The sequence below is a fragment of the Rhinoraja longicauda genome, chromosome 6 (genome assembly GCF_053455715.1).
Source record: "Rhinoraja longicauda isolate Sanriku21f chromosome 6, sRhiLon1.1, whole genome shotgun sequence".
In the NCBI taxonomy this organism is placed as follows: domain Eukaryota; kingdom Metazoa; phylum Chordata; class Chondrichthyes; order Rajiformes; family Arhynchobatidae; genus Rhinoraja; species Rhinoraja longicauda.
The window spans coordinates 43,436,040-43,450,614 of record NC_135958.1 but is presented as its reverse complement, the minus strand read 5'-3'; the positions used below and the strand labels follow the sequence as shown (position 1 = coordinate 43,450,614).

General features: G+C 50.7%; 1 protein-coding gene across 1 annotated transcript in view; it reads left to right on the top strand.

Annotated features, from left to right (window-relative positions):
• Window positions 1-14,575, top strand: part of LOC144594426 (vacuolar protein sorting-associated protein 4A) — a 35,977-nt gene that overhangs the window by 14,647 nt on the left and 6,755 nt on the right. The window contains exons 4-6 of the mRNA XM_078400890.1: window positions 1,933-1,994; window positions 5,689-5,808; window positions 12,734-12,890. Coding sequence (XP_078257016.1) covers window positions 1,933-1,994; window positions 5,689-5,808; window positions 12,734-12,890 — 339 coding nt within the window. The remainder of the gene's footprint in view (window positions 1-1,932; window positions 1,995-5,688; window positions 5,809-12,733; window positions 12,891-14,575) is intronic.

The following is a 14,575-nucleotide window of genomic DNA, read 5'->3' as shown; positions in this document are numbered from 1 at the left end:
TTCCCGTCAGCTGCCAAGCTGTGGGCAGTATGGGTCCCGGGTTCCTACTCTCCTCCCAGGAGTCAGTCTGGTGAACATTTGCTACCTTGGGTGGGAAGACCAGGCTGCTGTCTGGTTTCCAGGCGCAGTCTCACCGGGGCTGCGTGTTGTTCATTCATAGTTGTCCATCTCCACTTCCAGGTTGTCTCCATTGCGGATATCCATGGGACATCCAACCTCCTCTGAACATGCACGATTTATCCACCAGTCATTAAAAGCCTCCCCGTTCCATTTTTTTATTGAACTGTGACTGTGAAGTTTTCTACATCTATTTCATCTGCACTCAATAAACAGCAGTAGAGTTGCTGCCTTACAGTGCCAGAGACCCATGTTCGATCCTGGCTACGGGTGCTGTCTGTATGGAGATTGTACGTTCTCCCCGTGACCTGTGTGTGTTTTCTCTGCAAAGCTCCGGTTTTCTCCCACACTCCAAAGACGTGCATGTTTGTAGGCTAATTGACTTGGTATATTGTAAATTGTTCCTAGTGTGTGTAGGGATAGTGTTAATATGAGGGGATCACTGGTTGGCACCGATTTGGTGGGCCGAAGGCCCTGCTTCCGCACTGTATCTCTAAACTAAACCAAACAGACATTTCTTCAAAGCATATTAGGGGAGATGCTGAGAAATTGTATATCACTGCAAGCTTACTGTGAGCTATCTACCACTCGTTCTGCTTGTGTTGCCACTTTCAGGGAGCTATGTACTTGAACCCCAAGATTGCACTGTACAACAATGCAGACCTCCCAATCCTTCCGAATTTGGCGGAAAATTTACGCTTTCTTATTTCATTTCCCCCATTCTGATTTCGCCTCACATTTTTCCGCAAAACACATGCCTCGCCCCGCCGCTGGCTTGGCCTCGCCACTGGCCTGGCCTCGCTGCGTAGCGAGTTGATGTTGAGAGGAGATGGGATGGGGGTGGAGGGGAGGAGCGGGTAGGAGAGTGGATGGGATGGGGGGCGGAGGAGGGGAGGGGAGGGGACCAGTCACCACAGTTCTATTAGCTCTAAAACAATTATGGATAAGGACCGAACTGGTTCACAAGTTAAAGTTCTAAATCAGGGTACGGTCAAGGTTGGCGGTATTCGACATGAACTTGTAAGTGTTGGTTGGAGTAGGAAAAGTTGTTAGAGGGCAAAGAGGTCTATCAAGTGGGAGGCTTTTCATAGTCAGATAATGTGAGTTTGAGGTCTGCATGTTGATGTTAGAGTACAGGGAAGGCTGGCAGTGTGGAACCCTAGATGATGAAAGATATGGATGCAAGGTGGCACAGAGATCTGAGTTCAATCCTGACTATGGGTGCTGTCGAGTGACCACGTGGGTTTTCTCCAGGTACCCTGGTTTCCTCATACATCCCAAAGACGCACAGGTCTGAAGTCTGAAAAAGGGACTTGACCCGAAACTTCACCTATTCCTTTTCTCCAGTGATGCTGACTGACCCGCTGAATTACTCCAGCTTTTTGTGTCTATCGTAGGCTGGTAGGTCAATTGTCTTCTGCAAATTGTACCTAGTGTGTAGGATAGAACTATTGGACGGGTGAAGGCTAGTCAGCGCGGACTCAGTGGGCCGAAGGGCCTATTTCCATGCTGCGTCTAAACTAAGCTAAACTGAATATTTAAGCTGTGGTCAGAAGAAGGAAGGAAGCATGGGCCAGGTGGAGATAGCTGGGATGAAGTGTATCCCTGGATGTTGTCGAGTTGCTTGGGTGCTGTTGGTGCTGCTCTCATTCCAGCAAATGAAATGGCTCTCAGATTAAACAGGTTCAGCTTTCAACAGTGCTTCCAGACATTCATTTCCTGTGTACTCTTCTCTTTGTATCATTTATGCCTCTTTCTGTTTGATCTCCCCGGCGCATCGGGATGCTGTAGCTTTAATCTGACTTTTGTTTTCAGGAGTGACAGTGACAGCGAAGGAGAGAATCCAGAGAAGAAGAAACTGCAAGAGCAGCTAATGGGTGAGTGAGCCCCTCACTGTAGCAGAGGTAACTGCAACTTACCTCCTACCCCATCTCTAGCTGCAGAGCCACACAATTACACTGCACCCAGCCTGTCTGAGCGTACAACTCCAGGTTGAAAATCTGGGTCAAATTGAGGATTGCCAGGCGTGAGCATGGTGTGACTCAGTATGTAGATGTGCCGGAGAGCGGGGAGGCATGTGGTGAGCGGGGAGTGTGGTGAGGAAGAAGGGAGTGGTGAGCAGGGGGGGGGTAGTGTGGTGAGGGGGTTGGGTGTGGTAGGCAGGGGGGGGTGAGTGTGGTGAGTGGGAGGGGTGAGCAAGGGGGAGTGTGGTGAGCGGGGTGTGGTGAGTGGGGAGGGTGAGTGTGGTGAGTGGGGGGGGAGTGTGGTGAGCGGGGGGGGAGTGGTGAGTGGGGGGGAGTGTGGTGAGCGGGGGTGTGTGTGGTGAGTGGGGGGGAGTGTGGTGAGTGGGGGGGGTGAGTGTGGTGAGTGGGGGGGAGTGTGGTGAGTGGGGGGGGGTGTGGTGAGTGGGGGGGGTGTGGTGAGTGGGGGGGGTGTGGTGAGTGGGGGGGAGTGTGGTGAGTGGGGGGGGTGAGTGTGGTGAGTGGGAGGGGTGAGCAAGGGGGAGTGTGGTGAGCGGGGGGGTGAGTGGTGAGTGGGGGGGTGAGTGTGGTGAGTGGGGGGGGAGTGTGGTGAGCGGGGGGGGAGTGGTGAGTGGGGGGGAGTGTGGTGAGCGGGGGTGAGTGTGGTGAGTGGGGGGGGAGTGTGGTGAGTGGGGGGGGAGTGTGGTGAGCGGGGTGTGGTGAGTAGGGGGGTGAGTGTGGTGAGTGGGGGGGTGTGGTGAGTGGGGGGGAGTGTGGTGAGCGGGGGGGGGTGTGGTGAGCGGGGGGGGGAGTGGTGAGTCGGGGGGGAGTGGTGAGGGGGGGGGAGTGGTGAGGGGGGGGGAGTGTGGTGGGGGGGGGGAGTGTGGTGAGCGGGATGTGGTGAGTAGGGGGGTGAGTGGGGGGGGGGTGTGGTGAGCGTGGGGGGAGTGTGGTGAGCGGGGGGAGTGTGGTGAGTGGGGGGGGGGTGGTGAGTGGGGGGGAGTGTGGTGAGCGGGGTGTGGTGAGTAGGGGGGTGAGTGTGGTGAGTGGGGGGGAGTGTGGTGAGCAGGTGGGTGTGGTGAGCGGGGTGTGGTGAGTAGGGGGGTGAGTGTGGTGAGTGGGGGGGAGTGTGGTGAGCAGGGGGGGAGTGTGGTGAGCAGGGGGAGTGTGGTGAGCGGGGGGGGTGTGGTGAGCGGGGGGGTGTGTGGTGAGCAGGGGGGAGTGGTGAGCGGGGGGGTGTGTGGTGAGCGGGGGGGAGTGTGGTGAGCGGGGGTGTGTGTGGTGAGCGGGGGGGAGTGTGGTGAGCGGGGGGGGTGTGGTGAGCGGAGGGTGTAGTGAGCGGGGGGGAGTGTGGTGAGTGTGGGGGGAGTGTGGTGAGCGGGGGGGTGGTGAGAAGGGGGGGGAGTGTGGTGAGCGGGGGGGGTGTGGTGAGTGGGGAGGAGTGTGGTGAGTGGGGGGGAGTGGTGAGTGGGGGGGTGTGTGGTGAGCGGGGGGGTGTGTGGTGAGCGGGGTGTGGTGAGCGGGGGGGGGAGTGTGGTGAGCGGGGGGGGTGTGGTGGGCGGGAGGGAGTGGTGAGTGGGGGGGGTGTGGTGAGTGGGGGGGTGTGTGGTGAGACGGGGGGAGTGTGGTGAGCGGGGGGGAGTGTGGTGAGCGGGGGGGTGAGTGGTGAGTGGGGGGGTGAGTGTGGTGAGTGGGGGGGGAGTGGTGAGTGGGGAGGGAGTGTGGTGAGTGGGGGGGAGTATGGTGAGTGGGGGGGGAGTGGGGGGGGGGGTGTGGTGAGTGGGGGGGAGTGTGGTGAGTGGGGGGGAGTGTGGTGAGCGGGGTGTGGTGAGTAGGGGGGTGAGTGTGGTGAGTGGGGGGGAGTGGTGAGTGGGGGGGGAGTGTGGTGAGCGGGGTGTGGTGAGTAGGGTGGTGAGTGGGGGGGAGTGGTGAGTGGGGGGGAGTGTGGTGAGCGGGGGGGGAGTGGTGAGTCGGGGGGGAGTGGTGAGTGGGGGGGGGAGTGGTGAGGGGGGGAGTGTGGTGGGGGGGGAGTGTGGTGAGCGGGATGTGGTGAGTAGGGGGGTGAGTGTGGTGAGTGGGGGGGGTGAGTGTGGTGAGGGGGGGGTGTGGTGAGCGTGGGGGGAGTGTGGTGAGCGGGGGGAGTGTGGTGAGTGGGGGGGGGTGGTGAGTGGGGGGGGAGTGTGGTGAGCGGGGTGTGGTGAGTAGGGGGGTGAGTGTGGTGAGTGGGGGGGAGTGTGGTGAGCAGGTGGGTGTGGTGAGTGGGGGGAGTGTGGTGAGCGGGGTGTGGTGAGTAGGGGGGTGAGTGTGGTGAGTGGGGGGGAGTGTGGTGAGCAGGGGGAGTGTGGTGAGCGGGGGGGGTGTGGTGAGCGGGGGGGTGTGTGGTGAGCAGGGGGGAGTGGTGAGCGGGGGGGTGTGTGGTGAGCGGGGGGGAGTGTGGTGAGCGGGGGTGTGTGTGGTGAGCGGGGGGGAGTGTGGTGAGCGGGGGGGGTGTGGTGAGCGGAAGGTGTAGTGAGCGGGGGGGGGGAGTGTGGTGAGTGGGGGGAGTGTGGTGAGCGGGGGGGTGGTGAGAAGGGGGGGAGTGTGGTGAGCGGGGGGGGTGTGGTGAGCGGGGTGTGGGGAGTGGTGAGTGGGGAGGAGTGTGGTGAGTGGGGGGGAGTGGTGAGTGGGGGGTGTGTGGTGAGCGGGGGGGTGTGTGGTGAGCGGGGGGGAGTGTGGTGAGCGGGGTGTGGTGAGCGGGGGGGGGAGTGTGGTGAGCGGGGGGGGTGTGGTGGGCGGGAGGGAGTGGTGAGTGGGGGGGGTGTGGTGAGTGGGGGGGTTGTGGTGAGTGGGGGGGGGTTGTGGTGAGTGGGGGGGGAGTGTGGTGAGTGGGGTGTGGTGAGTAGGGGGTGAGTGTGGTGAGTGGGGAGGGAGTGTGGTGAGCGGGTGGGTGTGGTGAGTGGGGGGGGAGTGTGGTGAGCGGGGGGGGTGTGGTGAGCTGGGGGGGTGTGGTGAGCGGGGGGGAGTGTGGTGAGCGGGGGGAGTGTGGTGAGCGGGGGGGTGTGGTGAGTGGGGGGGAGTGGTGAGCGGGGTGTGGTGAGTAGGGGGGTGAGTGTGGTGAGTGGGGGGGGAGTGTTGTGAGCGGGTGGGTGGTGTGAGTGGGGGGGAGTGTGGTGAGCGGGGGGGTGTGTGGTGAGCGGGAAACCCAGAATAGCAAGTTTTGCCAATTGCATCCAAATTCAAGTTGAATAAATAATGGATAAGTGAGTTTATTCTTTGTGGTTTATGAACATAACTACATTATTACACTTACACTTACTTGAAAATAGATGCTGGTATTTTTGCTGCTTTTGAAGTCAGGTTAACTGATCTGTGGGTCCAGCTTACAGCCCAGTGGTATGAATATTGATTTCTCTAAATTCAGGTAGCTCCGGCATTCCCTCTCTATCCCTCCTCCACCCAAGTTGCACTATCTTTTCGTTTTCATCCGACAAATGGCTTGTTTCCTTTATCATCGTTACTTTTTTGCATTTATTTTTTGCGTATCTGTTCATGTGTTGACTTTCCATGAGGCAGACAGATTTTTGTTTAATTTGATTTGAACTTGATTCCTTTATTTTCTTCTTGTATTCAGGTGCGATTGTGATGGAGAAGCCCAATGTGCGGTGGAATGACGTGGCAGGGTTGGAAGTAGCAAAGGAGGCTCTGAAGGAAGCAGTGATACTGCCCATCAAATTCCCTCACCTGTTCACAGGTATGGTTTTGAACCTGGCGGCTTTTTTCCCTGCTCAACATTTGTCCCTTGTTCTGACCTTTGTATCTTTCCTGTCTTATTCCTGGGAAATGGTCATAAAATGTAAACTGCTGAATTATTTTGCTGTGGGTTACATCTTTGGAGAGAATTAGTTTGTGTTTTGGGTTAAAAACCTTCATTGGAATTGGGTGGAAAGGAAAATTTCTCCCCACTCACATTAAACCTGTACTGTCTAGATTTTGACTCCCCTACCCAGGGAAAAAACACTGACTATCCTCTTGTTCCCCTCATAAGTTAACTTTCCATAAGGTCACCCCATTTGATTATCTCTTAATAACAACAGCCCTCCATTCCAGAAAAATCCTGGTGAATCTCTTCTACTAATGCCACTCTCATCATTGGCGGTTACTCGAAACGAGTATGACTGTCCTCTTTTATATCGGACGCCTGTGCATGACATTGTTTAATGTGGGGAGACTGGTGTACAGACAGCCACCACACAGTCCTTGACAGATCTTGGTCAGGATCCAGTGGCATGGAATCCAAGACGACCGGGGACCCTTTTTTGCTGCAGCCTTCCCAGCTGTTGTGACGCTCCATTAAAGTCAGCCGTCATCCTCCGCCTGTTCCACCGTTGAGGTCTTGGTTGGATTGCTCTTTGTCAGGGGTGATCCTACCAGGAGCGTAGCTCCAGACGGCATCGCTCTCAGCATCTCAGGACCACACGAGCTTCTCCACCACGACAAGGTGACAATCCACGGAGAAGATTATCAAGGTGGCGACCAGAACTGTACATAATACTTCCAGTGCGGTCTAAACAATCTTTTGTACAGTTGTAACACTGTATACTAGTCATTGCCTCAGCCTACAAAGGCAACTGAGCCAAACATCTTGTTCACTTTTGCTCTACCTGTGTCGTCACTTTCAGGAGGTATAGATGAGCATTCTAGGTTTCTCAGTCCATCAATGCTCCTAAGGTCCCTGTCGTTTGCTCTTTGTGTTTTACTATAATTTAATTTCCCAAAGAGCTTCACCTCACACTTGTCTGGATTAAATCCAATCTGCCAATATTCTGGTGTACTTTCCAGCTGATCGATGTGCTACTGTATCAGTAATTAATTACTGAATTAATTATTTTTAAAAGTCAATTAGTTTAAACTCTTCCCAACAGCAAGAGCAACTCTCCCTGCAAAGATGGTGGGCTTGTTTATATTGCTGCTTTTCATCGTTCTTCCAAAATATCACGCTGCCATTCCTCAGCATTAAACCAACCTGCCACCGATCTGGCCACCCCATCAACGTGAATGCTTCTTTTACCATCCTCATCACAGCTCATGCAGTAGACACAAGGAACAGCAGGGGCCAGAATCAGTCTGTTTACATATAAAGAAGTGTTGGTCCTTGGGGAAAACTCTACTGGCCATTTCCCTGCAACATTGCAGTATAGATTAACATTGCATTACTGAAGGGGAATCTGGAGAGAAAAGAGGGGACACAAAATATCTAGACAAATATTTGAATTGCCAAGGCAAGTACTACGATTAGTATCAACGGGTGCTTGGTGGATGAGTGCACCTCATGGGCAAAGGGCCATTTTCTGCGCTCGTGTCTGTATCCACTAGAGGGCACAGTTCTGAAAAGTGGACCAGAACAAACAGACTTTGTGGTACGTGTACAGGACTTAAAAATGGCAGGCAGGTTGAAAAGGTGGTTTACAACGCAACCCAAACTTCAGAAGCAAAGGGTGTTTGTTAAGCCATTAATGAATGCCTATAGCCAAATGCCTCATGGGAATGTACCATTACCCCATGTGAGTCCACTAGCAGAGATGAAAGAGGAGATCAGTGTTGAGGTGCAAGATCAGCCTCAGTAAGTACTTTCAAGACTTAGACGAAGGGATTAAAAGTACCATTAGCAAATTTGCAGATGATACTAAGTTGGGGGGTAGTGTGAATTGTGAGGAAGATGCAATAAGGCTGCAGGGTGACCTGGACAGGTTGTGTGAGTGGGCGGATACATGGCAGATGCAGTTTAATGTAGATAAGTGTGAGGTTATTCACTTTGGAAGTAAGAATAGAAAGGCAGATTATTATCTGAATGGTGTCAAGTTAGGAGGAGGGGGAGTTCAACGAGATCTGGGTGTCCTAGTGCATCAGTCAATGAAAGGAAGCATGCAGGTTCAGCAGGCAGTGAAGAAAGCCAATGGAATGTTGGCCTTCGTAACAAGAGGAGTTGAGTATAGGAGCAAAGAGGTCCTTCTACAGTTGTACCGGGCCCTGGTGAGACCGCACCTGGAGTACTGTGTGCAGTTTTGGTCTCCAAATTTGAGGAAGGATATTCTTGCTATGGAGGGCGTGCAGCGTAGGTTCACTAGATTAATTCCCGGAATGGCGGGACTGTCGTATGTTGAAAGGCTGGAGCGATTGGGCTTGTATACACTGGAATTTAGAAGGATGAGGGGGGATCTTATTGAAACATATAAGATAATTAGGGGATTGGACACATTAGAGGCAGATAACATGTTCCCAATGTTGGGGGAGTCCAGAACAAGGGGCCACAGTTTGAGAATAAGGGGTAGGCCATTTAGAACGGAGATGAGGAAGAACTTTTTCAGTCAGAGGGTGGTGAAGGTGTGGAATTCTCTGCCTCAGAAGGCAGTGGAGGCCAGTTCGTTGGATGCTTTCAAGAGAGAGCTGGATAGAGCTCTTAAGGATAGCGGAGTGAGGGGGTATGGGGAGAAGGCAGGAACGGGGTACTGATTGATAGTGATCAGCCATGATCGCATTGAATGGCGGTGCTGGCTCGAAGGGCTGAATGGCCTACTCCTGCACCTATTGTCTATTGTCTATTGTCTATTGTCAATCAGATGTCACTAGGATGGAAAATTGAAACAGGATATATCAATTAGGAGGTAGACACAAGATGCTGGAGTAACTCAGCGGGCCAGGCAGCATCTCTGGAGAGAAGGAATGGGCGACAGAAGGGTCTCGACCCGAAACGTCAACCATTCCTTCTCTCCAGAGATGCTGCCTGACCTGCTGAGTTACTCCAGCATTTTGTGTCTACCTTCAATTTTAACCAGTATTTGCAGTTTTTTTCTTACACATATATCAATTAGGAGTAGGATTCAGAGCCATACAGCAAACTGACCCTTCACCCCAATGCACCCATGCTGACCTTTTTGCCCATCTACACTAACCCCACTGCGTCACCATTTAATGTCATGGCCGATTTGATTAGAACCACATTCCTTTCTACCCACCTTACACCATCTTTGTTAACTGGTTCAATCTATTGTTGCTACGAAAACATTCAAAGTATTTTGTTTGTTGCTCGTCCACATATTAAATGGAGCCACACGCTATTGAACAACAGCCCACAGTTCTAGTTTCTCCCAATATCCCACCCATTTACACAGTCAGGATTTACCAATGTCTATAATGGTTGGTGATGTTTAACATTTCTGGGAGAGGTAGTCATTTGCAGACTCAAAGCTCAGACTTCCAGCTCTGGCATCCTGAGGTACTGCTAATATTCTGCCCATCACAGCTGGCAACATTGTGAGGTTCTCAAAGACATGACGATCGGATCACTGGACGATGTTACTCACTTTCTCCAGGATAATAGAAAGGCAGAGAATTGAAGGCAGCCAAGGAACGGCTGAGGGGGAATCCTGACCTGGGCAGGCTGCTCTTCTGTGGTACAGCGCAGAGACTGAACCGTACTCTCAGTCAAGAGGCAGAAGAGAAGCACATGACTTCAACAAAGGAGCAAGGTGTCATGTGTAACAGAAACACCACAAAGGTCCTGCAGGGCAGGCTAGTTCAGAAGGTCAGATGACATGAGAACCTGGGTGAACTAGCCGACTGTGTACAGTGTTGGCTTATTGAAGGAGTCAGGATGTGGCCCTTGACCATTGGTGTGCGGCGGGGATCGGAGCTTGGTCTGCCTCTGTTTGACATGAATATTCATAAATTGGATGAGAGTGTAGGTTTGTCGATGACACCTGCTAGTTTAATGGACATTGAAGAATGTTGCTCAGGTTACAAGAGGATCTAGATCCGATGGGAAAGTGGGTCAAGCAATGGCAGATGGAATTACATTTACACCAATGTGAAGTGGTGCATTTTAAAGTTAAAGCAGGACCATTTTGAAGTGGTGTTAAACCAGGACATGCAGTGAAGGGCAGAGAATTGGGGAGTGTTGTATAACAAAGAGATGGCGGGGTCAAGTATATAGTTCCCTGAAAGTAGCGAGACAGTCACTCAGGGTCTGCCGGTTCACTGAGTACAAGAGTTAAAATGTTATGGTTCGTCTGTACGAGATGTTGATGGACTGCACTTGGAAAATTGTGTGCACCTTTGACTGCCTAGCCATAGGAAGGATGTGTTTAGTGGGAAAGGAGGCAGAAAACCTTGGATTGGGAAACAAACCTGGCCAGGGAACTGGTATTTCAGTGGAAGAGCATTTTGGGGACAGTGATCACAACTGAATAAGGATGTCTGGACCTTGAGAAAAGGTACCAAATTTGGATAAGACAGATTACAACATGAAAGTAGAAGCTGGGGAGAGTAAACTGGGAGCAGTTATTGGCTAAGTCCATGACTGACGCATTTAAAGGCCAGCTGATCAGAGAAGCCACACTAGCAAGTTTGCAGATGACACAAAGCTGGGTGGCAGTGTGAACTGCGAAGAGGATGTTAGGAGGTTGCAGGGTGATCTGGACAGGTTGAGTGAGTGGGCAGATGCGTGGCAGGTGCAGTATAATATAGATAAATGTGAGGTTATCCACTTTGGCGGCAAAAACAAGGAGGCAGGTGGTCTTAATGGTGTCAAGTTAGGTAAGGGGGGAGTGCAGTGAGACCTGGGTGTCCTTGTACACCAGTCACTGAAAGTTGGCATGCAAGTACAGCAGGCAGTGAAGAAAGCTAATGGCATGTTGGCCTTAATAACGAGAGGATTTCAGTATAGGAGTAAAGAGGTTCTTCTGCAGTTGTATAGGGCCCTGGTAAGACCACATCTGGAGTATTGTGTACAGTTTTGGTCTCCTAATTTGAGGAAGGACATCCTTGTAATTAAGGCAGTGCAGCATAGGTTTACAAGATTGATCCCTGGGATGGCGGGACTGTCTTATGAGGAAATTGAAAAGACTAGGCTTGTATTCACTGGAGTTTCGAAGGATGAGAGGGGATCTTATAGAGACATATAAAATTATAAAAGAACTGGACAAGCTAGATGCAGGAAAAATGTTCCCAATGTTGGGCGAGTCCAGAACCAGGGGCCATAGTCTTAGAATAAAGGGGAGGCCATTTAAAACTGAGGTGAGAAGGAACTTTTTCACCCAGAGAGTTGTGAATTTGTGGAATTCTCTGCCACAGAGGGCAGTGGAGGCCAAATCACTGGATGGATTTAAGAGAGAGTTAGATAGAGCTCCAGGGGCTAGTAGAATCAAGGGATATGGGGAGAAGGCAGGCACGGGTTATTGATTGTGGATAATCAGCCATGATAATCAGCCATGAGCCGAATGGCCTCCTCCTGCACCTTTTTTCTATGTAGTTCAGAGATAGCTGGATGTTCCAGTGAGGAGGAAAGATAAGGATGGCAAGGTAAGGGAACCTTGGATGGACAAAGATTTTGTACATTTGGTCAAAAAGAAAAAGGAAGTGTATGTAAGGTTTAAGAAGATGAAATCGGACAGGGCCTTTGAGGAATATAAAGCAAGCAGGAAATAACTCGGGTGGGCAGTTAGAAGGTCCACAAACTGGCTTTGCGAGCGAAATTCGAGAAAATCCCAAGGATATTAGATTGGATTCCAAACTTGGATTGTTGTCTCTGGTGCGTTGGAGGTTGAGGGAAGACCTGACAAAAGTATGTAAAATTATGATAGGGATAGATAGGATGGTTGGTCTTCTACCCTGGACTGAAATGTCAAATACTAGGTATAGGTTTAAAGTGAGAGGGGGAAAGTTTAAAGGAGATGTGAAGGGCAAGTGTTTGTTTTAACAGAGTGGTGGGTGCCTGGAATGTGCCGCCAGGGGTGGTGGTGGAAAGTACGACAGTGACATTTAAGAGGCTGTTAGATATGTACGTGGATATGCAGGGAATGGAGGGATGTGGACCATGTGCAGGCTGTGAGAATGAGTTTAATTTAGCATCACGGTCAGCACAAACATCATGGCATGAAGGGGCTGTTCCTATATATAGTTCTACTATAAACTTGACAGGCAAAGCAGCCTGAAAAAAACATTGTCAGGTAAAATCAAGTAAAGATTTATTTCTAAGCTTGTGAAAGAAAATAGTAGATTCCACAAATGTGAAAACTCTGTCCTCTCTGGTGAAGGCAGCGGTAATGCATACAATATTAATTGGGCCATTGGTGGAGTAGTGTGCACTTCTGATCATGGGAAGCTAGTGATAGAAGCAGAGAGATCACCACAGGTCTATGGGTGGTACAGGGAGTGCTCGAGGTGTATTGTGAGGAGAGTTTGTCATGGTTGGATGTTTCAGGAAAAAAGGAGACTGAGGGCAGATTTGAGGAATACAAAATTATGGTGACAACTTTGAGCAGAGAGGTGGAGGAGTGAATGACATGGAGATGTGAGAAGCTCTTCACCAAAAGTCATGGATATCTGGAACTTGCTGCCTGAGCATGGTGGCAACAGAGATTCTCACCATCATTAAGGGTTACCTTGATGAGTGCTTTGAGAGCCGTACACTACAAGGTTACAGAGCTGGGGCTGGACAGGAATGCCCAAAATAACTCCATTGTAGAGGCATGGAGATGAATGGCCAGGTAGCTGTCCCCTGTGCCATGAATTGTACGCGATTCTGTGATTGAAAAAAAAAGTTTTCTTGTCCCTTGCAATCTTTGGTAGGATTGTGACTGGGTTATCTAATTGCTGCTGTGGTCTGTTCATGTTTGTAGGTAAAAGAACACCTTGGCGTGGGATCTTGCTGTTCGGCCCTCCAGGTACAGGAAAGTCCTACCTAGCCAAAGCTGTAGCAACAGAGGCCAATAACTCAACATTCTTCTCTGTATCTTCATCTGACCTCATGTCCAAATGGTTAGGAGAAAGTGAGAAGTAAGTGACCTCTGATATCTGCACTCCACGAGCTTCTATGTCAGGAACAGTTCCATCTCTCGGCAGAGTTCCACATTTGCCACCATTATTGATTGTCCAAACAGGCAGGTGCTTAATGAATCTACAGAAATAAATGCTTGGTGATGTCGCAACCTATTGTTATATCAGAAAACAAGGAGAAACGGATTGCACGTGTTTCTCCACCACCACCCACCGACCTAAAAATCAGCTTCACAATCAAAATCACAGCTCAAAGGAAAATGTGGAGGAATTGCTTTGGTGAGTGTGGAGGTTAGATTGGAGGCTGTGGTGACTGTGGCGGATCAGGCTCCACAACTGGTGTCCAGTTTAAACGAGAGGAGCCAATAAAAGCCAGGGTGACACCGTAGTCATTGCATCTTATGTAGGAACTACGAGGGGATCATTCTTGCAAGATTAAGCAGAATGTCGTTTTGGGAAAGTGTAGTCGGAGAATACAAATAGAATTCATAGGAAACCAAATTTACACGAAGCATCTGGAAAAATAGTTTTTACTCAGAGGATACTCAAGCTGAAAAAAACAGTTTAAAAATCTCAAAGTTATTGAAAATAACTGCAGATGCTGGTACAAATCGAAGGTATCACAAAATGCTGGAGTAACTCAGCGGGTCAGGCAGCATCTAGGAGAGAGGGAATGGGTGACGTTTCGGGTCGAGACCCTTCTTCAGACTGATGTCAGGGGGGCGGGACAAAGAAAGAATATAGGTGGAGACAGGAAGACAGTGGAGAGAGCAGGAGGAATCAGGGGGAGCAGCGAGAGAGCATGTTGCTAAACTCTCGTCAAAGAGAGGAGTCACAAAATGCTGGAGTAACTCAGCAGGTCAGGCAGCATCTAGGAGAGGGAATGGGTGACGTTTCGTCACAAAATGCTGGAGTAACTCTACTTTGAAGAAGTTCTCCTCTTCGGCGAGAGTTTAGCAACATGCTCTCGCTGCTCCCCCTCTGATTCCTCCTGCCCTCCTACTCTCTCCCACTGTATTCCTGTCTCCACCTATATCATTTCTTTGTCCCGCCGCCCTGACGAAAGTGTGAAGAAGGGTGTCTGTGATCTTTAGAGAGAGTGAACTCCACACCTTCAGAAGAACTTCCATTTATTCTGTGTCTTTACACAAGCCTTTATCAAACAAATTTGACCTATGCGGGCAAGGTTGTGAGTGGAATGGGCCAAATGTGAACATATGGGACGATGGAGATGGGGCATCTTGGTTGGCATGGGTGAGTTGGGCCAAAGGGCCAGTGTTCGTGCAGTATGGCTCGATGACACCCAGAGGTATGAAGATGACCTCAAGCTTGGATAAAGCAGTAGGTTTTAAGTTGCATCTTGGAGGAGAGGGAGATAAATAGGGTGAGTTTTTAAGAAGAAAATTCTATTTTGCCTGTAAATATGAAAATTGAGGACTGGGGGAATTTGGGTGCTGAAGAATCAGAAATGCAGAGATGAGCCAAACGAAGAAAGAGCCAAACACCTACTGTGTGACCACTGCTGATCTCTGCTTTATCCACGGCCTGCCTTATCCTCTTCACAATCCTGCAGGATGATCATGTACAGTGCACCACCTCTGTTTCATGTGCTTACAAATACTTCTGCAGCATTGAGTCACACAGCACAGAAACATGTCCTTTGGCCCAGCTTGTTCATCTGTCCA